Source organism: Zingiber officinale, chromosome 8B, assembly GCF_018446385.1.
Source record: "Zingiber officinale cultivar Zhangliang chromosome 8B, Zo_v1.1, whole genome shotgun sequence".
In the NCBI taxonomy this organism is placed as follows: Eukaryota; Viridiplantae; Streptophyta; class Magnoliopsida; order Zingiberales; family Zingiberaceae; genus Zingiber; species Zingiber officinale.
In genome coordinates this window covers 39,132,732-39,158,779 of record NC_056001.1, presented here as the reverse complement: position 1 = coordinate 39,158,779, position 26,048 = coordinate 39,132,732, and the positions used below count along the sequence as shown (strand labels likewise).

General features: G+C 36.9%; 6 protein-coding genes across 9 annotated transcripts; 4 read left to right on the top strand and 2 right to left on the bottom strand.

The window, feature by feature from the left end:
• The first annotated feature begins 781 nt into the window (after window positions 1–781).
• Window positions 782–4,662, top strand: LOC122017464 (nifU-like protein 3, chloroplastic). 2 transcript variants are annotated; one of them, XM_042575088.1, is made up of 4 exons: window positions 782–1,061; window positions 1,154–1,233; window positions 2,975–3,261; window positions 4,278–4,662. In XM_042575088.1, exons 3-4 carry the CDS (start codon window positions 3,046–3,048, stop codon window positions 4,467–4,469), a joined length of 408 nt encoding a protein of 135 aa, XP_042431022.1. In that variant the 5' UTR covers window positions 782–1,061; window positions 1,154–1,233; window positions 2,975–3,045; the 3' UTR covers window positions 4,470–4,662. The 2 variants fall into 2 exon arrangements, with proteins under 2 accessions (XP_042431022.1, XP_042431021.1); XM_042575087.1 differs by having other exon boundaries at window positions 795–1,061; window positions 1,158–1,233.
• Window positions 4,663–7,215: 2,553 nt separating this feature from the next.
• Window positions 7,216–8,071, bottom strand: LOC122016219 (pectinesterase inhibitor 9-like). The gene has a single exon (XM_042573453.1). It carries the CDS (start codon window positions 7,974–7,976, stop codon window positions 7,383–7,385), a length of 594 nt encoding a protein of 197 aa, XP_042429387.1. The 5' UTR covers window positions 7,977–8,071; the 3' UTR covers window positions 7,216–7,382.
• Window positions 8,072–8,751: 680 nt separating this feature from the next.
• LOC122016220 lies at window positions 8,752–12,551 on the top strand. Of its 2 annotated transcripts, XM_042573455.1 has the most exons (3): window positions 8,752–9,014; window positions 11,881–11,947; window positions 12,030–12,170. In XM_042573455.1, the coding sequence occupies exons 1-3, from the start codon at window positions 8,884–8,886 to the stop codon at window positions 12,153–12,155; spliced, it is 324 nt and encodes a 107-aa protein (XP_042429389.1). In that variant the 5' UTR covers window positions 8,752–8,883; the 3' UTR covers window positions 12,156–12,170. The 2 variants fall into 2 exon arrangements, with proteins under 2 accessions (XP_042429389.1, XP_042429388.1); XM_042573454.1 differs by having other exon boundaries at window positions 8,759–9,014; window positions 11,881–12,551.
• Window positions 12,552–13,117: 566 nt separating this feature from the next.
• LOC122017897 (polcalcin Phl p 7-like) lies at window positions 13,118–13,394 on the top strand. The gene has a single exon (XM_042575613.1). It carries the CDS (start codon window positions 13,127–13,129, stop codon window positions 13,370–13,372), a length of 246 nt encoding a protein of 81 aa, XP_042431547.1. The 5' UTR covers window positions 13,118–13,126; the 3' UTR covers window positions 13,373–13,394.
• A 1,159-nt stretch (window positions 13,395–14,553) lies between these two features.
• Window positions 14,554–22,326, top strand: LOC122014828 (DNA (cytosine-5)-methyltransferase 3B-like). 2 transcript variants are annotated; one of them, XM_042571265.1, is made up of 10 exons: window positions 14,554–14,739; window positions 16,894–16,993; window positions 17,467–17,635; window positions 17,736–17,818; window positions 17,913–17,955; window positions 21,585–21,641; window positions 21,715–21,805; window positions 21,908–21,996; window positions 22,097–22,218; window positions 22,300–22,326. In XM_042571265.1, the coding sequence occupies exons 1-9, from the start codon at window positions 14,556–14,558 to the stop codon at window positions 22,202–22,204; spliced, it is 924 nt and encodes a 307-aa protein (XP_042427199.1). In that variant the 5' UTR covers window positions 14,554–14,555; the 3' UTR covers window positions 22,205–22,218; window positions 22,300–22,326. The 2 variants fall into 2 exon arrangements, with proteins under 2 accessions (XP_042427199.1, XP_042427200.1); XM_042571266.1 differs by having other exon boundaries at window positions 22,097–22,326.
• A 1,316-nt stretch (window positions 22,327–23,642) lies between these two features.
• On the bottom strand, window positions 23,643–25,782 carry LOC122014827 (tubulin beta chain-like). Its single transcript, XM_042571264.1, has 3 exons — window positions 25,291–25,782; window positions 24,569–24,838; window positions 23,643–24,489 (listed from the first exon to the last, which is right to left on the bottom strand). The coding sequence occupies exons 1-3, from the start codon at window positions 25,682–25,684 to the stop codon at window positions 23,813–23,815; spliced, it is 1,341 nt and encodes a 446-aa protein (XP_042427198.1). The 5' UTR covers window positions 25,685–25,782; the 3' UTR covers window positions 23,643–23,812.
• Between the last annotated feature and the right edge of the window lie 266 nt (window positions 25,783–26,048).

Here is a 26,048-nt window from a genome sequence, read left to right as displayed (position 1 = left end):
TAACATGAATTAAATCGATTAAGTCTTCTATTACATCATAATTCAGGTGTTATTGAATATTATTCCCCACACAACCAAAATTAACCATAATACCACTTTTTGCTGCCACCCTTCACAGACAAATGGTGTACTTTTTATTTACCTTCACTACCCTATTTTACAGTAAAAAAATCCATACATACATGTCTAAATCTTTAAATGTGTGCTTCTACTCATTTCCCTCTTGCAAGAAGTTTGTCCTTCTCGGCTGACCTTCTTAACTTAATTTGTCCTTGGTCTCCTCTAGCAACTCTTACGCAATTATGCCATAAACCTAACTGGTCTATTGCAATCGCCAACCACCACGAGCAGTAATGGCAAGCGCAGGGTTCATATTTTTTTTTCTTTCAAGTTTATAACACCACACAGAGGGACGAAGGGAGAGAGACGGTGAGAAGACGTGTATCCGAACCACAAATTATTTTTCTATTCTACTTTCGGCTTGGATGCTTGGAAAAATGTGTTTGAAAAAGGCGGTTGCCAGGTTAGCCAGAGGGGTAATCTGGGGATTGATTTTGGTAAACTCCACCTTTTAGTAAATATAAAATTGTGATGCGTTTTTTGGTAAATATATTAATTGTAGTACGCCTTTTGGTAAATTGTCGAAATAAATTTGAACGGCATTAAATTTATTTGGCTCGTTCACAGCCCAGTATTTTTCCCTTTTTTAAAAATAATACTAAATCAAGTTGCAACGTGGCAATATCCAATCCCCCAATTACAAGCAGCGCACTATCCACTCGAGCAAAATCCCATTTCCACCTCCATGAACAGCCAAACCGGAGCTCATCGATCGCTCTCTTCATCTTCCCTGCTCTTCACCGCGAGAACACCCGCAACACTGATCGGCTCATTCAACAAATCACCAGAGAAAGAACAAGTGTGGCGATAATCTTCTCGCGGGGATGCTCTACGCGCATCCTCAAGCCCTCGGCTCAATCGCCAAAGCTACAACAGCATTTGGTGGCCCCTGCTCCTCTTCCTCGGAGCTTTCATGGACTTCGAGGATTTCCCCATTCAAGGTGACGATCTCTTCTTTCAAAGTATGGTTTTGGGGTGGGTCTATATCCTTCTGTTTTGAAATCTCTCTGAAACTTCCGTTGCTGTCGTCAAGACAGGGTTCCTTGTGGAAACGACGAGTGGATGCGTTTCGCCCATTCCGATGGCTCTCGATTCATGGCCGAAGAATAAGAGGTAAGTAGTTCCGATTGGGGGGGTATTTGAGTGTCATGTGGATTTGCAAAATGGGAGAAATTTCTTTAGTCCGTGATGTTTTTACACTTTAGTTAAGTTCTTATACTTTTGTTTACGTAATTTTGAATCTCGATTTCTTTTCCAATTTAATTCTTCAATATTTTCATCCATTTCTCCTTCTGATTCTATAAATTTACTCTTGCATTTTGTTTGTGATTCTTATATAAGAAAATAAAAAGTTCAGGTTGTTTACATCCAAATACCTTTTAATTGGATCAGCCCAGTAAGTTTGATGGCTTAATCTTCCACCTCAAATTGCTCTCTATGTAGATAAAAGTGATACATCAAACACCTTTTGTGACAGCTAAGAACAGTTTTCTCCATTCTCCAATAAAATAAGTTACAATCGCACACTCACAAGGAAAAAAGTTTGAAGTGATATAACTTTGATCAGCTTAAGCCCACGTCCATAAAGAGAAGTCAAGCATAAATAGGATATGAGCCAACATTTGAAAGAAATTTTGGAAAAGAACTGCTCAAACTGTATATCAGAAAGCTCTCAGCCTCCTTAAACTCTTTTCTCAATACCAATAGAGCAATACAAGCATAAATCTTAGTGAAAAAGCCCAAAATCACCAGGAACATTCACTTGATGATAGAAATCTCCATTCTTCCCTGTAGAAACATCCACTACGAACATGACCTCGCTTTTGTCACTGGAGTAAAGTATCTCTTTTCCTTTCTTTTGCCAAAAGAGTTATATTAGTAAGTTATGACCAAAAAGTGTATTTTCTCCTTCAAAAAGTTTCACATAATAAGATAGGTTGACAAAATTTGATAGGACTTTGTTTAACTCCACGATCCAACTCTCAAATTTGTGCATTTAAGTCAAGTGTAATTATACCATTTACAAACCACAAATAAACAAGTGGTATTTGGCTATATAGGTTCACCTGCATAACCTTTTTTGGTGCCCAAATTAACATTTTTAATATTTTTCGAGAAAAGCCTTATTACACATGTGAAGTTCAATAAGAAAAAATCCAATATACTTAATCCTTATCTATTTCTCACTTATTCTGTATAATGTATAATCACCATTTTAGATATATTGTTGAATTTTACATGAGTAAGACTTCTACTTTTGTTGGATAACGGTGTCTCAATGTTTGAGTTTGGCCTTGTGACTCATTAATGGGCTTATTCGGATCTTTCCATGCCATGAGCATATTAAACTTGTAGGACTTTGGCTTACATTTTATGCAGAACTAGTTGAATGAGCTATGCTAGGCCAAGTAATTGTACGGGGTCACTTGCAAGTTGCAAGGTTAATTGTTTTTGACCTACCAACTAGAATCACTGCTCCTAAATATCTGCAAATTTGGACAATGGTCTTTCTATTTAATCAACGAAACAACAAAAGTAAGACAAACAAAAATATAGAGATGAAATTTAGAAAATGACAATTTTTTTCATGCTGCAAGTAGGTTCTGAGTATGATACATGAAGAAACTGTGTTTTCATTAATGTTACTTTTCTAGTAAGAAAAAGTTTAGGTAACTTCATTTGTCACTTCCAAATGCAATCTGCATGTTGGAAACGTGGGCCATTGAGCAACTCAAAACCAAATTAAAAACAAAGAAAAAAACAGAGAATGAATGAGACAAAATATATACATTGAAAGAATACACTTCTTGTTGTAACTATCAGATGGTTCTTATACGTGATACATCAATATCAGGGCCAGTGTGTGTTCTTCCATTAACCGAAGAGAATGTGGAGCTGGTGCTGGACGAGGTCAGGCCAAGTTTAATGGCAGATGGAGGGAATGTGGCCTTGCATGAGATAGATGGCTTGGTTGTGGTGCTGAAGCTGCAAGGAGCATGTGGTTCTTGCCCAAGCTCTACAATGACCCTAAAAATGGGGATAGAAACCAGGCTGATGGATAAAATTCCTGAGATTCAAGCAGTGGACCAGATTCTAGACACTGAGACTGGGCTAGAGCTCAATGAGGAGAGTGTTGAGAAGGTGAATTGATTCTTCAAACTTAGTTTTAGATTATGGCACTTTATTTCACTATTATTTCTTCCAAAATGGTATCATTAGTTCTGGTGTATAGTAAAAATGAATAACTGGGAAAAAACATCATTTCTTTTTATAGTAAAGACAACTGCAAACGACTGGGCTAGGTTTCCAGTTGATGATTTTTTTTCTTGATTCTGGATGGTATATTCAGACCATAGATTTATGTAGATAATATATGATTCTACTACTTTAAATAAGATGCTTCAAATACTTCTACTATTGATATATGAACTAGGATCTCCCTAACAGCTCAAACTTTAACATTTTTCTTGTTTTGCTTAGCCCTAAACTTATCATGCTCCAAGGAACAATAGAAAAACGCAACCTATTAAAAGGTTGAAAAGTTTATGAAGTTAAAGTATATTTAACATCTCAAACAATTACTTTACGCTAACTTATAAATTCCATGATTTTTTTATACAAAGATATATAGTAGCCCACAGCGATTGTGCCTAAGGGTCTTATTAATTTCAGAAATTAATCCTTAAATATTTTGACTTTTGATCTTGCTTTTTAAAGTTGTAAGTCCTCTATCAATCAAAAGTTTTTTTTTGAAAAAAAAAAATAGAGTGAGAGTAGTATTCTATTCTGGCTGCAGGTTTTTAGCTTTGCATGTGAAATTTGCAGTAGATCTATAAAACTTTAACAAGATGTTTTTGTTCCTATTTGTCAACTTCAATGATCTATTCCACCCTGATAGGTTAGAACAATTCTATCTCCATAGATAATCATTTGCTAAACTGAAAATTTATGAACTATATATGTCATTCTGTTGATTGAGGATTTTCTCTGATTATACATGTATACACACATATATATATATATATATGTATATAAATTCTAATATGTTATAGAACTGTTTCCTTTTCCATTTTTTTTCTGTTCACAATTTTCACATTTTCTGTGAGTTCATTGAGATAATTGACATGAAACTGATGCATCTCCAATTGATATTTCAGGTTCTTGCAGAGATTAGACCTTACCTCTCTGGCACAGGTGGTGGCTTGCTAGAGTTTGTTCAAATCAGTGACTACATCGTCAAGGTTCGACTAAGCGGACCGGCAGCTGGGGTGATGACGGTGCGCGTAGCGCTAACTCAGAAATTAAGAGAAAAAATACCTTCCATCGCAGCTGTTCAGCTCATTGATTAGTCCACATTTTACGTGAAGCCTCTGGGAGAAACTAAGAGAAGTCACTTGGCCACCTCAAAGCTAAGCCTTTTAGATGAACCACTATTTTCATATGTGGAAAATTCACAGTTTCTAGCGTTCGATTCTTTGCAGTTGTTGTTAAAGATTGTTCTCCGAATAACTCAACTATCAAAGAGAAGTTTAATTGGAAAAAGAATGTCTCATGTAATGAGTTCATCGCGGTGATGAAGCGGGGTCCCACCAATGGTAGGTCAAAGTAAAAAAAATCGGCTGACGTGAAGGTCGAGATAAAAAATGATCAAAGGGCCCGGTCGGCCCACCGGCTAGGTTGGACGACCGGACAAATGGGAAGGCTGATCGGCGAGGAAAGGGTGCTGAATGGCTCGCCTAATGTCGGCAAACAGAGTCAAGAAGTACACAACAATCTGTAATGAGCTTGTTTCGCTGATCAAGGGGCACGGTCAATCGGATGAAGGTAACCAATGACAGTTGAGAAGCAAGGAAGGAGATGTATTGGCAAATCTGAGGGACACGGCCGAGCAGGGTGCCCCGGTCGAGCAGACTCCGATCGACCTACAACAGGACCCACCTAAGTATCTGGTCGTATCCTTTTGGAGGTATGTGCCACTGACAAAGGAGCATGTTCCACGTATAAATGGTACTTTAGAACCTTCTAGTTTGTCACATCAGAAATATACATGCTTGCTTAAGAAAATGTGTAGGGACACTTTTTTGCTTGTCTTTTCATAGGGCACTTGGGAAAACCTGCTCACGCTTTGAGATGTGTGCACAGATACTACAGTGGCGCTATAAAAGGAGGGCTCCCATCTACAGGCGAAGACATACGCAACTTCATCATTCGACACGCTCTCTTACTATAGTACTCTTGTTATTCTCTACATCGTCTGAAACTGACTTGGGTGTCAGAGGGTCAACGTCCGAAATCCCTTTCCGACTCGACGCTGATGTTTTTGTATTGCAAGAGCACGTAGAGTCTTCGTCGCGTTGAACTTCTTGTCACATCTTTAGCTTTCCGTCTTCTCGGCTTTCGGACAAGAGCAATCATTAAAGAAATTCTTTTATAAAAAACAGATGATAAGTTTGTGTAAAACCAAAAAGACAAACATCTTATCCAAATCCTTGCAGTCACGCCTAAACTCTGATGAGTAAAACCCTAAACCTAAATCTCGTAAATTTCACGCCTTTTGTTTGATCCTCGCAGTCACCCCAAAATGTGTGCATTTTTTTTTATACAATGCTCATAAATTTCACTCCTTTTGCTCGAATCCTTGCGAACCAAGACACACATTCTGACTCCAGGGACTAGGAGATTCAACATGATCATAGACTCAGGACTGAGCATCCTCTTTAGGTAGCTCGCTAAGTTGCACTACCAAAAACTCGAAAGCTCACCCTTGATGGCCGAAGTTTAGGGTTTTAAGATTATGATATGTTATACAGTGCCTTCAACCCAACCATTGGTGTCCTTCAGGATTATTTAAGGTTTAGGATTTTATACCGTACTGATACGATGATAAAGGTGGGATCTCCTAAAGGTAGGTCAAAGCAGTAAAGAGGGTATGAAAGTCAAATTGTCAAAGTTGTAGGGTCAGGTCAACGACATAACTGCGGACTGTAGATGGCCGAGCGGGCCTCTAGAGCAGGTCGGACGTGAAAGGCCGACCAAACTGTGCGGCTGTCCTCCGCACTTGCAGTCGAGGTTAAGAGCTAAATACTAAGTTATCTAGTCCACCACCCTAGTCGATCAGACCTTATGTTTGATCGGACGCAATACGCCTCTTCGATAACAGTAAAGTCAAGTGAAGAATAAGCTGATAACTCCATTCAGTAGGCCGAGCTGATGGCGTCCTGGCCGAGTGGTCTCCGGTCGGCCCGCAACATAACTCACATACATGATACATATCTTACTGTACTCTTTTTGGATGTTTGTGTCGTTAATAACAGAGAATGTCCAGCAAACAAATAGTACTTTAGAAGCTTTTAGTCTGCCATATTATAGAGATTTACATGTTCGTTTAAGAAAAGATGTCAGAGATATTTTTTTACTTATCTTTTCTTAGGACGCTTTGGGAAACGTACATATGCTTTAGGATGGATACCCATACACTACAGTGATATTATAAAAGGGGATCTCTATCCACGGATGAAAGTATGCGATGTTTCATATTTGAATGCACTCATTACTACAGTCTTTTTACTGTTCTTCTTTTCATATACAAATTATGAATCCCTTTCTTGACCAGATATTAACACTTCTGATGTTATAAGACAACACAATGTCTTCTTCTAATCAATACCAGAGCCACCAGGTCACGTTCCCAACTAACCAACCTTTCAACTTTCGAAGAGGATCAAGTGCCTTCGTAACAATCATTGGTGTCCTTGATTGACGATAAAATGGTAAAAGTTTGAAAATAATGAGATATTTTAAGATCTTTTTGGCCTTCCAGTGTTCTCCATGGTCCACCTTAACTGGCAGCCTGCTGCAATAAGGGAAAGAAGGAGAAGAAAAAGGATCGGATCCCCATTAATGCACTGAGCATGCACATGATAGCGCAGGGCAAGCACTGGTGCGAATTGGCCCACCACCTTCCTCGCTCAACAGTCGTCCACATTGGTTGTCCCCCCTTCCAAGGCCAACCCTAAACTCCCTCATCGTCGAGCATTCGAGCTACTGCAGGACTGCCGTGATATCGTTTTTTCTTCCTCCAAACAGAAAGAAATCTTCAAGAACTCTCCTGACGATTCATTACAACCGTAGAGATCACATAGTTGAGCTTAATTAATTATCTAGTTTAAGGCAAATTAGCAGTCGCCGGCGTCTGTAGGTCCGGCGGTGCCGTACAGCGTAGTTGGGACAGCAGCAGCCGAACTGATCCAGTTGGTCGCTTTTTAGTTGGGCCAGAGGCGGTTGACGAGCGCCAGCGCGTTGCTGGTGACCTGCGCGACCTCCACCACCTTGGGCCGCACAGCGGCCCGGACGGAGCTGGAGCAGCGATCCGACAGGCTGTCCAGGCACGTGTTCTCGTCAGTCAGGGCGGCGCTGCACCAGGCACGAACGTTGCCCATGTGCATGGCGAAGTCCGACGCCGCCCGGTCCCCACTCCGGCCCGCCCGGTCGAGCTCCTTCGCCGACTGCCGGAGCCGGTCGACGCTGTCGGCCATGTTCTCGAGGCAGTCGCGGACAGCGCCGGCGTCCCTGGGGCCGTTCCACTTGGCCCGCGCCACCGCCTGGGAGACGAAGGCGGAGGCCGATCGTGCCCGGTCGGCGCTGACGGACATCGCGGCGCGGGCCAGCCGGCGTGGGTCGCGCCGGACCGCCGCCGCGTAGGGTGCAAGGCACCGGAAGCAGAGGTCGCGGTACCGCGTCGCACCGCAGGAGGAGCGAACGAAGTCGGTGGGAGAGACGTCGACGGAGGTGGCTCCGGCCGACGCGGATACGCAGGCAACCATGAGCAGGATCGACAAGACACTGACATGAGCCATTTGAGCTCTCTCTGTCTCTCACTTCAATGCAGAGTCCTATGAAGTATCACATGGATTGGGTACATTAATATACTGCCACGGCCATTGACAGCCAGTGAATTCTCTTATCAGAAGCGTAAAAGTAATGGCTTTCTTTAGCTCAAGTTGGGCACTTGCGGCAACGGACAGGACGACAGACGACAGGGCGTGAGCTGTGGCTTCCTGTCAACCGTCAGTTCATCCGCTCTCGTTACCCCTCGTTTACTTGGAAGGGGGGGGGGGGGGGGGGTGACGTCCAGGGCTCCAGGCCCACGTCGGAAGCAACACTGCTTGGGCGCTACCAACAAGCAGCAGGGCGCCGCTGGCGACGCTGTAGGCCGCCTGCCCTGGTGTGAAGAGAGTTCTTGCCGACATGCGATTCCGGCGATATCAATCTTGACCGTCCAAACGTGAACGACTGAAATTGATTCGGGCCAGGGGGCAAACGAATAGGGTCAGCTCGTGAGCTTTTTTTTTAATAGTTTCGAAAAAATATTTAATTTTTATTCGAAATGATTGAATTTAGTTGAATTTGAGTTGAAATTATTAAATAATAATAATAATCATAATCATATGTTCAAATTAAAGTTTAAACAACTTAAAACGAACTCGAATTTGAAGTTTGAACCATTTCGAAATTTTCCATTTTTTTTAAAAAAAATAAATATAAAAATTTTGACTTGACGGGCCTACAGGTTTGGGCCTTATGCATTTCACTTTTTCATGCCAATTTTTTTATCGATAATTATAACGGAGTCGAAAGCGTCAAGATACCAACGACGAAACGTTATGGTAATTTGTTAACAGACGATATATCAACGGAAGTGAAGAATGTTCTAGGCTTCTAGCGAGCTCATTCGCCGCCGTAGAGCAAAGACCGAAAGGGCAGATGGTCTTGTGGGAGCTCACGGCGATCACCGCCTACTTCTTGGGCCTCAAGCGGACCTACCGCCTCGCTCTCCGGCTCCAACGACGCCTCGTCGGCCCCAATCACCCCAGGATCCGGCAATTCATTCACAGGTGCCCCTTTTTATGCTTCTCATTCTCCTTCTCCTTCTCCTTCAACGTGTTTCTGGTTTGGATGACATGGTATTGAAGCCAAACGGCTAAGTGCTATCAAATGGGATTCGTTGATACCCTGCTTTTGCTGTAGACGTCGCTTGATCCGATGAGAATCAATTGTTGATGCATCTCCATGTCAAACTATATGATATGCATAATGTTACATCTAATTGCTGGTTAGTTGTTTGAATGTAGTTTTTGCGAGATTGTTTGTTCTTATGTCGGAGTGTATAGGCACTAGAGAGGGTTGCTTTTATCGCACCGCACTGAGAATATTATTATTATTTTTCTTAAAAAATGGCAACAGGCTTATTTTGATTTGGATGGTTGGAGTTGATGAGGAATCCGGCAACATCAACTTTGAGAATGAGCCCAAGTTTAACGGTTGCATATTTATTTTTGTATGTCGTTCTTTGTGAACTTGGAATTTGAATCATATAGCATCCAACCAGTTGTTTTGTTAATTGCAAAGTACAAATGAAGCAAAGGTGAATAACGGTGATGAAGAGGGTTGCCCGCTGGGTTATTTGATTTATTTTTCGAAGGATAAATCATTCTGTATTCAGAAGTTATTTCTCTGCATAGATGATTTCAACTTAATCTCATGTCACGTTTGGATGGCTGCTTAATTTCACTTGCTGAAGTTCATGGCTTTGAATTAAGAAATGTTTGATGGCTCAACCTTAGATAGTCACACTTGTGTGTTTGGTGACAGTATTTTAGCTTATTATCAAAATCAACTCTGTTTCATGGTTCTGAGGGTGGTGGATAATTTTTTCATCTTTTCCATTTCGAGAGATTCCTATGGAAGTTATGAATAAAAATGAGACAACATTTTGAAGTTATTTAATGCAACAATTTTTTTTGAATAGAATTAGACTGAAAAACCATTTGCACACGGCGAAGAAGTAGTTGGATGGTGAAGCCCTTTTGACTTGATTCCAGGATTCCAAGTATATGCCATCCTTCATATCATTATTAAGTTTGACTATTATAAGTGGGGTATCTACTTTAAAAATCAAATCAAATCTGATTATCTAGATGTGGCATTGACACTTCAAGGACATTCTTGAGCAGTTCCAAGTTGGTTCAATAAAATATTTTTGGTTTGACAAATAAATTTAATTCCTCACCCATATATGTTGCTACTTACCTTTCCACTTTGGTGATTTCGTCAAGCATCAATACTATTTCTATCTAATGAATAATATAAGGAATTCAAGTGTAATACCATTCTTAAATATATTTGTCTTCCTAAAGAACATTGATAATTTGACACATTAATTTTGTCAGTTTTTTTTGGCACGTGCATTCTCTATTTAATGGTTGGTCTTATTTGCACTTGGTTCACTTACTTCTTGAAATTTAACTATGGAATGAGTGAATTGGAAGCTTTCCTACAAGGCAGATTGCTTGGTTGCGGAGGAATCCGAAATGGAAGCTCAACAATCAGGTGTAGTCTCATTGTGCTGTACGACTGAGTTTGAGGCATGTGTAGGCAATCTTGCAAGTGCTTATGTGCATGACTAGGAGGCTTTGTAACCAGGAGAAGTCATGTGCGCAACTACTAAACCTTGATAGTCAGCCTGAATAGGTGGTGTTGGTCATGAATTGTGACTAGGTGGGAGGTAGGGAATATTTGTGTATTATCATCCCCTCTGTCAACTAACTGTTATTTAGAGGTAGCATTATTTATTATGGGATATTAGCTTTTCATTTTTTATTGTCTGTATGTTCTTGCTTTATTCTTGTGCATTATTTAATGTTTGAAAGTAAAAATGACTTCATATTTGACTGTCTATCTATATATATAGATTTTACTGAGAAGATATTATCACATGTTTTTGTTGAACTGCATGCAAGATATACTATTGCAAAAACTGTTCAGATCAATCATATTATTTATATATACTTTTTAGAAAACTTTTTGGTAACTCTTCTAACTATGAAATCTGTTGGTTGATTTCAACATGCTCCTACCATCTAAATCAATTCTCTCTTTTTTATCATATATTAGAGCAATACCTTATCACTCTCAAATAGTAGTACAACTTTAATCTTTTTAGTAACCCCTTCTCATGTATGCTACATTATTCATTATAATTCTAAGAAACATGATGATCATATAATTTTATAACAACCAAACACTCCAGATGCTCCTGTCAGTTTCAAATATTCATTCCTTAGTTTATTATCAACATTTATTTTTGTTGTGAAAAGCCTAGTCTTCTAATTGCATCTTTCTTTGGAAATCTAGTAGCTCACTACATTATTCTCGTTGTATGGCACTGTATACGCCATTTATCAGAGCTTTTCTTATTTTGTTTTACAATTGCATCTTATGTGTGCCTTCAGTTTCCACTAGGATATATTTTGTTTAGTGATTAAAAATGATTGCTTTGGAATCCAAATTTCCTATTCGGACACATGACATTTAGCTTTCTGGATCTGCCGAGGGCAAAACTTCCTAATACCATTGTTCCGAATCTTTCAATCGTATGATTATACCTATGAACAACTCATTTTGGTAAATCTGTTTATGCCTGTGTGATTGCCAACATTTATGTTGATATACTCTATTTCGATAGCATACTGGAACATTGGCGAATTTGTTGAAAACATCTTAAAGACATAAAATTTCTCCATTTCCATGCAATTTAGTACCTTCCATCTGATTCAGGATTCAAGTTCTTGAAATTTATTAGTGTTTATGAAGCCTCTTCTGGATTATCTAACTCATCATCTGCCCTATGATAAGTGTTCTTCTTAGAAAAATCCTTTTATTCAATTTTGTTTGTTCAAACTCCTCTTCTTGTTCATCCAGGCGCACGCGCAAGGTCTTCGATGTGGCAGTCACAGTTCACAAAAACATACAGCAAAGGGACATAGAGGTTGGTAGAAATCTGGGCAACTGGATACTCCGTCGTCTTGATTCCATGAAACCATCAGCTCAAATACGTCGCCCACCCTCAGGTTTACCATCCACCAATAGCAACTTGCCGAAGCATATCGCAAAAACTAGCCAATCTCACGGAGTCAAGGAGAACAATATCAAAGCCACCGATGAATCAAATGGGCGAATGCTATTCAATTCCTTGAACATAAGGCTGAGGCACATTCCGACCATACCCATAATGTCAGAGGCGAGGAAATCTGCAGAGTGGAACTCCCCCTGCAGTCGCATCTCCTCCAAACCTTACAGCTTCTCCTTTTTAAGAAGAAATTCACCGGTTTTTCGAGATGACATTGGTAAGTGGATGCTGTATTAGCATGAATGTAGCGGAGAACAGGGCCTGAGGTTTGCATCCTGTTCCCCTGCCAGTTCTTGATTCTGTTCCTCTCAATTCTGATAGTTTGCATCTCCCAGATTAGTTCCTTGTAATAACCGAATTATCAAGGACACACAAGATTCTCAAATTTTCCTACAGTTTTGTCAAATAGATAGCACATTAGTCGACTATTTATTTATAAAGCAAATTATAGTAGTTTGTCCAATCGGTTTGACAAGATAAACAAACTCTTCTCCTAAACACTGCATTCTCATTCGAGAAGCTCAAGGCACAAAGCTTAATTAATAGTAATGTCATTATATGCATAATTTATGAATATTTCTTGTCCTCTTTATTTTCTAAAAAAAATGTGTTTATTTAATTTTAGGATTAAATTAAACGTAATATAATATAAGTTAACATATAAAACAAAGCACAACTTGAAATCTTTAATGAGCATATTAATAGTCCAATATTTCACATCATTAATTATAAAAATAAAACACAATAATTTGAATGCGAGACTTTACATGTGTACCTACATTTTAGAAATTGTTTTTTATTTTTTTTATGATCATTTCTGTCCATTAATTTGATCGACATGAATATAGGAAAAAGAATTAAACCTTCACCACTAATACTCCGCCCTTTAGGACATTCCACTAATTAACTCCTGTGATTCTCTATTTATCGGCTCCATTCTCGTTGAGTTTCTTTCTCTTCTCTCTCTGTGTGCGACAACAGAACTGAACAACCTTGCAAACTACCAACGAATTGCACTTAAGGCTCAAACGAGAAAGCATGGGCGAGGTGACACCCGAGATGGAGAGGATCTTCCAGCGCTTCGACACTGATGGAGATGGGAAAATCTCACTGACCGAGCTCGCCGAAGTTCTTCGCACCTTGGGCTCCACCAATGCCGACGATGTGAACCATGTGATGGCCGAGATCGATACCGATGGCGATGACAATATCGACTTCAAAGAGTTTATAGCCTTTTGCCATGCCAATCCGGGCCTCGTCAAGGACATTGCTAAAGTCTTCTAAATGCTTCAATCCTTTTGTTCTTCTCGCGGAGGAGAGGAATTGTCATTTCACAAACTATTCTTCTTTGTTCTTCTGTTCGACGATTTAGTCAAGGATTATGTTATGTAACTCTATCAGTTTATGAAGCCTATGAAATAGAATTAATATATTATTATATCATTAATTTTGTAGCAAATGTAGCATATTCTTTATCCATTGGATCACAATCTCTCGAAAGAATAATCTCAAAACAAAATTATAATTATGTGACATATTTTTTAAAAATAAAAAATTATGATAGATTAATCAAAATAATAGTTTTAGTAGCTAAACAAACCCAAGTATAATATTCTTTTACCCAAATACTCCTAACCTTAATTTGAAATATAAAACTTGCACAGTCGATTAATTAATAAAATTATTAAAATTGGTCTAATCATTTTGTTTTAAATCACAATCATTTCTCATATTATTAATAATTAGGGATAAGAATCAAATCAAAGCATCCTTTCTCATATTTTTAATGATTAAGGGAAAAAAATGAAGTCTATAGGAACTTTAATCTAAAGCGTTATAATAGCTTTTGGGAAAATTGATACAATAATATTTACGCAATTTTTTTACCGAATTAAGATGATTTTGATCAAGCAAAAAAATGTATTTAATATATCAGTGTAATAATTTTTGAGTAAATTATAAAAAAATAATTTTATATTATAATAATTTTGATCTAAGTTACTACAATTACATTGATATTAAAAGTATTTTTAATTGAGTTGAAATAAGTTTAATTTAGTTAGTGCAATTTTAATTACATTTAAAAAAGAATATTTTGATAAGCTAATATTTTCTTTTTTTCTTATATGTTTTTTACATATGATTATGACATTGAAATACAGTATGAAACATAAAAAAAAAATTCAAATTATTTTTTTTTTCAAGTGGGAAAACGTTGTGACATGAGGTCCACGTAATATTATTTTATTATTTTATTTTAACTTATGTTAATTAGATTTTATCTTTTGTAAGTTTCCGGTAATGTGAATTAGATTTTTTATTTTTAGAATTTAGGAATTAAATTATAATTTTAAATAAAAAAATCAAAATGAGAAAAAAAAAATATTGAGGGCGCAAGGGTGAGGTACATATATTGTTTTAAAAAAAATATATTGCCAAATCAGTTATATATTTATTACCAACTCTAATGTTTTTTCAAGTCTCCGATACAATAACGCTGGTGTTTCCCGATTCTCCCCACGATCGCCGAAGGGTTCATCTCCGTGGTCCTTCTTCCATGGAGCACGACTCGCACCTCGTATTCGATTCTGCTGCAGTTCCTAGACGCCGTCGGCAACCAGGATCGCGCAGAGTCCGCTCTAATCTCCCAGGTTAGCCCTTCTCCGTCCTCTGTTTGTTGCCCTACCGTTTCCTGTATCATATTTGGTTCATTAGACGATTCTCGTTTTTTTTTTTGTGGTCTTTGAAGTAACCTTCATTGCGTTTCTTTCGTGATAATATTTCTGGAGAAAAACTCTCTTTTTGTCAATTCAGGAATGCTGCAGGCGTCCGGATGAATCGCTGAATAGGACTCTGACCTAATATCGGCATTATTTTCTTTTTTGAAAGCCAGTTTAGCTGATCTTGAAAAAATCCATCATAGGGTTTGCGTTTACCTAAAATTTCTTGGAATTAGTTAACTGGCCTATGATGCAATGTAGGTTTGGATCCCTGTAGCGTAGAACAGGTGTGCCGTCAATTTGTTCCCAAGTTAAAATTTTCTTGCAAACGAATGCTATTTTTCTTGGCCAGATGCACATTGATCTGCAAACTATTGTATCTTAGAGTGTGATGGTTGCATTTATTAAGCTTCCTATACCTGTTTAGCTTACATAGAATGTCAATTGATTTGCTCTTGTCATAAAATTTGTATGCAGATAACATTCATTCTGAGAACGTCAAGGGTGAAAGAATTACTCTAAATTAATTATATGGGCTCGTGTCTTAGACAAATAAAATTAATTGGAGTTGAAAGATTGCAGGATAAACGGAGATAAAAAGGACTAGACACAATTAAAAATGAGTTAAAAGACTTGGGCATTAAAAGCAATGTACCTTTACACAAGATTCAATCATGAGATCCAAGTAGTTGAATTACATAGATAGTTCTTGTTGTTCAAACTTTAGAATAATATATATATATATATATATACACACACAGCATTATTATTATGTGTGACCTACTTCAGGCTCATACATGCTTTACCCTTAAAGCTATGAAATTAACATTTTGAGAAAAAACTGAAACTTTTATTTCACTTTCAAAATTTGAAATTACTTCTTTTTTTTTTAATTTCAGAATAACAATATTGCTTTCTTAACCTTTGAACATTTGATTAGTTTTATAGATTAACCAGTGATAATTGGTATATCAATCACAACTTAGTTGCTGTAGATTTGAGTTAGGTTGTTTTACCAAGGTTTAAAGGTTCATTCCAAGCCAGGGTACAATCCATGGCCGAAACCAATCTAACTATTCCAATTTTGGGTTAGATAACAAGATATTTAAACCCCTGGTTTTTACTACTACAGATGGAAGCTAGATCAATGTCGAAAGCCAGGGGAAGGAAATGATGGAAACTTTCCACATGAATTTCATATCAGTTTAGAAGTTACCATTGCAAATTTAAGGTATCAAATTCAAGGTGAATACTTCTTTTATAAATTATCACTATGCGACCAATTAGAATGAGTGCCCACAAAATAAATCCTGGTCAAAGCATGATATTTGACCAAACTTAATAAAAGAAGCAATATATGTAAGAATTTTTAGGAGAGACTACGTGAAAGTGGAAATCGAATTAAATCAAATAATAATATCTGAAATTTGATTTTGTAATCAAATTTTGAGAAAGATTTAAATTTAATTTTTGATTAATTGTGTTAAGGTTTCAGTTTGAGCACATGAACTACATCGCCACCTGTGATTGTTAATGAATTTTTCACTCAAAATTTTAAGGTAGGCTTAGGGTTTGAAGTAACTAGTACCTAATCCATTAAGGTCTAGATTCCTATCTAATATAGATTTGACCAAATTTTGAATGAAATGAAGGACTAATCAAATTTGATTTATTAAGGATATATCAAGGTATTGGTTGGGTTTGATTAATTTGGTTAGAATTAAGACATGACATAAGAAATTTAGCCAAAAACATAACTATTTTACAGTTCTGAACAAATTAACAAACAAGCTTTTAATAGCTCACCAATTTCCTATTCTTAGTGAACCGAGCTGGCTTCCTTTTGGACATTCCAATCTCACATCATCTTTATTGTAGGTAGAATTTCACTTTCAGTTTGTTGCTCAAGTCAATTAATTCCAACAATGCTCATAAACACTATAGACCAAATATTTGTACTTGCAATTATGTTTGTTACATGCATGACATAAAGTGCAGCCGTATATCAGCTTCCTTGAATAAATTAACAATATAGTTACCTTTTCATTGTTGATAATGATATTACCTTTTCATTTTGCTTTACAGGTTCAATTTCTGACTTATTGAACTGCAACAGTGATTCTTTCTGTACCATGTCAGATTGGCAGCCTCGATCCAGAAATGAACCTCTCTCCATAGATACTGAGTAAACACCTGTTAATGTTATATTTGTGGAGTTAGTGAAAGCTCCAAATGAGTTCTAATTTCATTTTCTATTGCATCCCCTCATTTTTAATTATTCTTTTTCCAAATGGAAAATTTTATTTCAAATAAACCATGTATCCCTTTTGGTTGGGTAACTTGCTAACTTATTCCAAGATATTGTATCATTTGCTCATCTTATTGGGTTACAGATCTCTCTCTCTCTCTCTCTCTGCAAAAATACTGCAATTTTTACCTCGGTAAACTAGCACATTGTTGCTGGTACTAAGTCTGTCCTCATTACTGGTTCTTTTGATAAGTTTGATTTCATCATTAATTTTTTTTCTCAGCTAAAGATGACTTTCTTTCAACTGCTTACAAGTTAACACATGATATCTATTATTGTTTTCTTCTGTGTTTTATTATGTTTCTCTGTTCCTCTTTTCATTTATTCAATTATTGTCTTATCTGATGCAGTAAAACTGGATCAAATTCAAATGATCGTGTTGGTACCCATTCTTCAGCACAATCACCTATTTCATCAGATGGATCCTTGTGCTCAACTGAAAGAAAAATAAATTGTTGGTTATCTCCAGGAAATGTAGTATGGGCTAAAACTGCAGTTCATGAATGGTGGCCTGCTGAGGTTTGAATAAATTTTCCATTACCTAGATTAACCTTCCTCTCCCTTTTTTAGTCTGGATTGGTAATATTTTTAACTTTTTCATCAATTTTTATTTATCCAGATCATGGATGACAAATCTATTGAATCTACCAGGGACAATCTTACTGGCCATGTTCTAGTGCAGCTTTATGGGAGCGAAGAGCGGTAAGTACACAGTTTCAGGAGTAGGCTATCCAAGTTTAGAAACTATCAGCTTGACCATTGTTTTGCTAAACTTGAATAAGCTTCTCTTCTACAGTTCCTGGCTGGAACCAGATAGAGATGTGTCACAGTTTGATCAGGTGAGTATTTCAGTCTCGTTAAAATTTTCCTAGATGCTATTAGGTCATAAATATTCTGTTGTACCATAAAAAAATAAACTTTTTTTTTTCCTAATAAGATAATTTAACTAAAAAGAACTTGTTTTATCATATGCATCCTGTTTAGAATGTGCATATTTTGCATCAATAGCTCTGACATTTTATAACTGATGTCATATTTCAAGTCTTGGATGAGAGATAACTATTTTGGGTCATTCCTCAACATTTGGTTTGATTGAAAATACTTCTCTTAATTTTAAGTGTGATGCATTTTATGACCATCTTGTTATTGGACCACTCATTTAGTTATATCTTTTGCAATCAGAAGACTAACTAAATCCGTTTATTAAGCAGCATGCAAACAAGTTATCTAATGTTTGGTGTCTGACCCAGCTTTCTCAACATTCAAGGCCCTAGTGTACATGATCTTATGCTCCATGACCAGTCTTCTAGGATTCCACTTCAACCATCCATGTTTGCATGGAGAACTTCACTCGTTCTTATGGTCATTGAGGTTACACGCTGAAGCTCTATTGCTGTCTTCAGTTGTCTTCCAACTTCTGGGTTCCAACCGCATACAGAGTTGCAGCTCTTCTCTTGATGTTGCCTGGTGTATTGGCACCAAAGAGGGAGGACAGTTTAATCCTTTATTGGAACCCAAGTCTTCTGAGCATACTTGGGTATATGAAAGCTGACAGTTAGGTAGAATTTACCTGGACACCACTCTGAAACTTACGGATCTTTATTTATTTTAGGTTGGTACTTAAAAGAATTACTTGCGTCGATATAGAATTAGACCAGTAAGTGACAACTGAAGTTCGGATCTTTTACATTATGACTTTGGGAACTATCTAATTTTACTAACTTAGGACTTAGTGCTATAGAGACCAGTAGCAAGAAAGAATGGGAGAAGAGGAAAGACTTAAAAAACTTCTAGAGCACAAGATTGCATAGCAAATTGGAAAATAACTGGAATTCCAATTCTTAATTCAAGGCAACATTGCGGCTTTGACCTGCAAATATTTGTTAAACTAATCATCTGATAAGCAATTACTTTTTGTAAGGATGCACTATTAAGTAGCAACACTAAGAATAGTATTAGGGCATCCACAGTGGTTAGAGCCCATTGAGAGTTTTTTCGTTGCCACATCTGCAGCACATCGAAAGTAAAAAACCTTTTATCTCTTTCCACTATCAAAAAACCTTTCAACAACTCCTTCATGGGTCCCACACTTTTTATTATATATAATTCTCTCTATCCTTCATATTTTACATTATATACCATTAAATTTTTATAAAATTTGAATTCATAAATTGCTAACATGAAATAACATTAATAATTAAAAAAAATACATAATATTACACTACATCAAATAAAAAGATATAAATTATTAATATATAAAAATAAAATTAAACACATCTACATCAGACCATGTTTCTGTTTAATTTTTTCAAGCATTTTCTCATGTAAATAAAGTTGTCTGTTATCTCACTAGTATCCTTCATAAGAATTTCATAATCCTTATGAAAGATCTCGGCTTCCCGCAAAGCCATTTTTTGTATTTGATATTCTTTAATATCTTGTCATTCTTTGTCGATGCTATGTTCCATTGTGTCGTCTTGTCTAGCTTTAGATTTGCCCTTTCTCTTCGCTGCCTTTTGCCTTATCGGACGAATGCGGACTTAAGAGTTATTCAAATCAACACTCGTATCTGGATTCGATGATGAAGTGTTTCCCCTTAATTCGGATGTCCTTGCCTTCTTGTTAGAGGAATGAGCAACTGATTGTGGAGTATGTTTCTTATACTCTTTGAGAACCCTCCATACGTACATATACTTAAAATCCTTGTTATTGTTGTTGGTTTTTTCACATATTCAGTGCATTCTCCAACATATTCTTGTCACTCCAACCGCTTTGACGATTAGTATAAAACTTACTATAGGTTGTAGAAAATTCATTAACCATCGGTGCAAACCTATAATAATGTGATTTTAGCTGCTGATAGCTTCTCGTCATAGATCCAGTGGGGCGATGCTTGTTGTAGTAATCATCTATACTTTTCCAAAAAGCTTGATCCTTTTGGTCATTACCAATGATTGCATCGGTGCTGATAGTTGTCCATGACTTCGCAAGGACCACGTGTTCATCGAGAGGTCAAAATTTTCGTTTCGATTCATTTTTTTCCATTTCAACTTCACGCTTTTCTTGTGACGAGTGTGGTGGTAACTGAGTTGCTGGAACAGATGATAGTGTTAGAGATTCTTTGTCGCTGATAGATGGATCAATAGTTGCCCTTTTTGATTCATTCGAAAGTATGATTGGTGGTTGAGTAGGAGAAAATACGTAAGGATAAGGCATCCCATTTTGGCTATCCATGGCTGACTAATCTTGGGGTGGATACATACCAAATGGAGCTGGAGAGCATTACTTGGATTCGTCAAAAAAGTTTGACAACTTTGGGAATTTGGGAAATTTAGAGGATATTGTGGAATGTATGAAATATTTTGAAAATTTGGAGGATATTGTGTCTTAGAGAAAATATGAGGATATTGGATATTTGGAGGAATGCGAGTATTTTGAGAAGATGCATTTTTTTCCGTATTTGAAGAATTCAAAAGATTTGTAAACGAAGTATTGAGATTTTCATCCATATCGATAACAATGAAATGAATGAAAAAAATGAAATCGATCATATATTTATAGATTGTTTTAAAAATTAAAAAATTAAATTTATAGCCGTTGTTCAACGGCATACATCGTACAACGGTTGATAAAAATTAGCTGTTTGTATTTTTTTAAACAAATATTAAAGAAATATTTTTAATTAAAAAAATAAAAAAAGTGGAAGAAGCGGCTCCGTAACTTCGGAGCTGCTTCTTCCATTAAACTAAAAAACCTCCCTCCACTATGGGACGGAGGTTTTTCTAGCATGCCATCTCACAGTGAAAGAGCTCCCACTGTGGATGCTCTTAGATTATTGAATTATTTGGGGTGTTAGCTAATTAATATTGTATTATTGATTGTTGGCATGTGTTACTACTTTCAGTAGTTACAGAATTAAAACAATGTAATTGTTATATAATAAATTTGACTTAGTGAAGAATGTATTAGTATATTGTATAATATTTATTAATAACAATAGTTTTTAAATAATTTATCAGATAATTCTTATTTTACAATTACCTACTGATATTATTACCTACCCAGCAACTTGCACAATCACTCGTATTGACGTGATGCTGGTTGCAATTATTAACATAACAGACTGATTGTGTAAAATTACCGAGTATCATATTATTCTTTCTTGGCTTTTCAACTGCTTAATGACTTCCACCAATATTAAGGTTTCAAAAGCCACAATACTGATTCAATGACCTCCCTCCACCGACTCTTCAAATATATATTTTTTTGCTCTTATGAATCTTTTTACATATAAATCGATTATCCCTAGGACTAACATGAACCAGATAGCTGCTTGATTATAGCATTACCAACCAAAGGTTTCCAAAATTTTCTTCTTATGGCTTATGCTTTGTGTCGAAAGATCAAGCACAAGTTTTACTACAAATAGTTTTGTTCACAAGCAAACTCCAATGTCTATTTTGTTCAGTGCTTTGAAGAAAGAAGCAAAAATCCCTTGCAGACATTTCAAGATGCTCTTAAGCAGGTTGTTATATGTCCTTGACTCAGTTTGCATAACCCATCTTGATTTCCCCTAAAATTTATCGTCATTTATGCAGGCACTATCCAAACGTGCCCATTTGAGTCCCAAAGCAAGCCCCAATAGGCATTTAAATGGCGCAAAGATTTCATATCAACCTGAGAAATGTGGTACAGTTTTCGTGTTCATATCAAAACTGATCTAGCAAATTTCCATCTTTTTCCTGTGCCAAGTTTGTTGCTAATTCATTTGTTTGCAAATTTGATTATTAGACACTTGGCAGTCTTCGCGTAAAACATCCAATAGCTTGGACGTAGAAGGGAGAGGCCAAAGGAAAAGAAAAGTAAAGGTTCATTTCGATGTAAGCCAGAATCTACTAGGAGCATCATCCTAACTTATTTGTGATTTCTTGTCAAAATTACCATCCCTGTCATTTTTATCAATGCTTCGATCCATTTCAGGAGATGTCACGCATGCCAACATCAAAGCGAAAAGTGCGGCGTCTAAGGATAATGCGATACCTCGGGCTCATGGCTCCAATTGGATCTCCTTTTTCTCTTCAGCATTGAGTGTATCGCATCGTGTATGATCTATTTATTTTTTCCTTTCTATTCAAAATATATCGGTTCGTTTAATTTCATACGCTTTACACGAACATTTGCAGGAATGAGGACTTCATATTTGTTGAGTTTGTATGAGAGAAAGCTTATCAATTTCTTATCAATTTTTTATTATGTGATCCTTGGGTTATATATGTAAGGATGTAAATAAGCCAAGATGAATTTGACGGTTGTGAAGCTTGTTTGTTTTTTTTATCTAGTTTAAATTGATTTATTAAAAATCTTATTAAGCTTATGTCTCTTATCAAGTTGGATTAGTTATATTGTTCTTATAATTTAGGTTAAATGGTAATCTAATACATAAAATTTATATATAATTTTTCTTTTTAAAGTTTTATGGACAATTTGAGATTGAAAAAAGTCAATACATTATTATATTTTAATGTATTAAAATAAAGTTATGGAAAAAATTATTCTTAAATTAAGTTATTAGGATTTAAGTTAGTTTGATTTATAAATTATTTTATTATTGAATGAAAAGTTATAAGTATCAAAAAAAAAAAAAATCGAACATCGAATGAAGTTTAATAATAATAAAAAAATATTTATCTGCCTACCTGTTGTAGTTTTTACTAAAGCCGTTAAACTATTTTAAAATGAAAAATATTTGGTTCATTTTTTCAAAAAAGAAATTGAGTTATAGGAGGTGAAATAAATATAATCCTCTAATGTTTGATTTTTTTTTTTTATCATATATTTACATCTTACGATTCAATTAAAGATAGACGATTCCGCTCCTTTAACACATCAGCTCCTTCCACACCCATGCACATTTTATATTCAATTTAATTAATATAATATTCATGCTAAACACTTGTCCGAAGGAATTTCATGTCAATTCAAAATGATAATTACTTCTGAATTTAATAGAGAATTTGATTGCCGAAAATATAAAGAAACTATTAATATTTTATATTCGACTTGAATATTTGATTATATATATATATATATATGATATTAATTTTTATATATTTTCATTAAATGATGGTATTTAAATAAGAAAAAATTGTTATTATAAAAAATATTCAAATCAATATCTATGAAGAGTATATAGAACCCATTACCATCCTTCAATCAAACGCCACAAATACTTGAAAACTTTTGATGTAAATTTCTTTTTCATATTCGTTAAAATTTATATACCCTACTTATTATATATACCCTAAACCACAAATACTCTATTTTAAATTGGAACAAAGAATCATTTCAGAGTTTTGAGTAAGAATTTTGAATATTTTATTTAGGCACTTTGCTTTAACTACTGTCTTAAGAATTTATTTGATCAAAGGATTTCTATTAGAATAAAACTATTTTAAAAATCAAAACTCAAAATTTATAGTTACGTGATCTATAAATATAACGTAGCTTACCAGCATGCACAACCCAGTTGGAAGCCAAAAAAGACAATTAACTCCAGAAAACAGTCCAGAACCATCGACGAGAACATTCAGACAATAGTCCATAAGTTCAAACTACAAAAGAGAATGACCACCGTTGGCATTGTTCAGTTTATAGAACGAAGTAAATGAGATGGCAACGGATCCTAACGAGGGATTATCAAGCCTCCTCTTGATATTCACCTTCTTCGTCTTCGTATTCAACATCATCCGCGGTTGCATCCTGGTATTGTTGGTACTCAGCGACCAGATCATTCATGTTACTTTCTGCCTCGGTGAATTCCATCTCATCCATTCCCTCTCCGGTGTACCAGTGCAAGAATGCCTTCCTCCGGAACATGGCAGTAAATTGCTCGCTGACGCGGTGAAACATCTCCTGGATTGAAGTTGAGTTTCCGATAAAGGTCGATGACATCTTTAGTCCGGTGGGAGGTATGTCACAGACGGTAGATTTCACATTGTTTGGAATCCACTCCACGAAGTAAGATGAGTTCTTGTTCTGTACATTAAGGATCTGCTCGTCGACCTCTTTGGTGCTCATCTTGCCACGGAACATTGCTGATGCAGTCAGATAACGCCCATGGCGAGGATCAGCAGCGCACATCATGTTCTTGGCATCCCACATCTGCTGAGTGAGCTCAGGAACAGTGAGAGCTCGGTACTGCTGAGATCCACGAGAGGTGAGAGGAGCAAATCCAACCATGAAGAAGTGAAGACGAGGGAAAGGGATGAGATTGACTGCAAGCTTTCGGAGGTCGGAATTGAGTTGCCCGGGAAAACGGAGACAGCAAGTAACCCCACTCATGGTGGCCGATATCAGATGATTCAGATCGCCGACTGAAAATCAAATAACAAATTAAAAATGCAAGTTACTAAATCACAGAAGCAGACAAATATTCAAGATGTGAACACTTACAACTAGGGGTCGTGAGCTTGAGGGTACGGAAGCAAATGTCATAAAGAGCTTCATTATCCAGCACCATGCATTCATCAGCATTCTCAACAAGCTGATGAACGGAGAGTGTGGCATTGTAGGGCTCAACAACTGTATCAGATACTTTTGGTGATGGAAAGACAGAGAATGTCATCATCATGCGATCTGGGTATTCTTCCCTGATCTTAGATATCAAAAGCGTCCCCATGCCAGAACCAGTTCCACCACCGAGTGAATGGCAAACCTGGAATCCTGATGAGTTTAAAGAGAAGAAATATTACACCCGCTAATTCTTATTTCTGTGGTTTTCCTGTATCATCAATTTTATAAGGACATAAAAAAAGGAATGCATCTTCAAATAAGAAATTGTAGATATGAACAGATTAAATAAGAAATGTAGATCTGCTAAATTAATGACAAATCAGGAATCTGATTGATGAAAAATGGAGTGTTAGGCCTAATGAATCATGGCACTCTCTCAAAAACAAGTTATAGAATAAATCGTGCACCAGATAAATCAAATCGCATAAGCACAAATAAAAAGTGAAATTTCGAACACATATCAACAATGTAATGAAAAAAGGCGAAAGGATCATTAATAAGCATAGATGGGAGAATGAACCTTAAAACGATGAGCAAATAGATCTAAGTAGAATAATAGCAAAAATGAAAAGGTAAAAAGGGGAAAGTGAGGGACATCGGACCCTGAAGGCAGTCGCAGTTCTCGGCCTCCTTCCTGACAACGTCGAGTACAGCATCAATGAGCTCCGCTCCCTCTGTGTAATGCCCCTTGGCCCAGTTGTTCCCGGCGCCCGATTGGCCGAAGACGAAGTTGTCAGGGCGGAAGATCTGGCCATAGGGCCCCGAACGAATGCTGTCCATGGTGCCGGGCTCCAGATCCATGAGCACAGCGCGCGGAACGTAGCGGCCGCCGCTGGCCTCGTTGTAGTACACGTCCACCCTCTCCAGCTGGATGTCGGTGTCGCCGCCGTAGCGGCCGGTGGCGTCGATCCCATGTTCCGCGCACACCACCTCCCAGAACTTGGCGCCGATCTGGTTCCCGCATTGCCCGCCCTGGATGTGCAGGATCTCCCTCATCTTGAACTCGACGAGCGCAGGGAAGAAGGATCACGACCCACGAGAAGGAATAAGAAGTAGAGCGAAAGAGGAGCGGCGGAGAGGAGAAATAGGTCAGGACTTCTATCTCTCTCTTTAAATAGATCGGGGAGGAAGTTAACGGACGCAGACGGAAGGAGGACCCTGCACTCCTGCAGTGCTTCTTCGGGAGACGCGTGTGTAACGGACGTTAGGTTTTAGGGGGAATTTTGAATTTTAAATTTTGAATCAGTGAAACTCTAGCAAGTAGTAACCAATAAATTAATAAACAATTATGGTATAAGCTTTTTTTTTTTGTTTGTCTTTAAGAAAATTTTACATATTAGATATAAATCAAATAGCATAA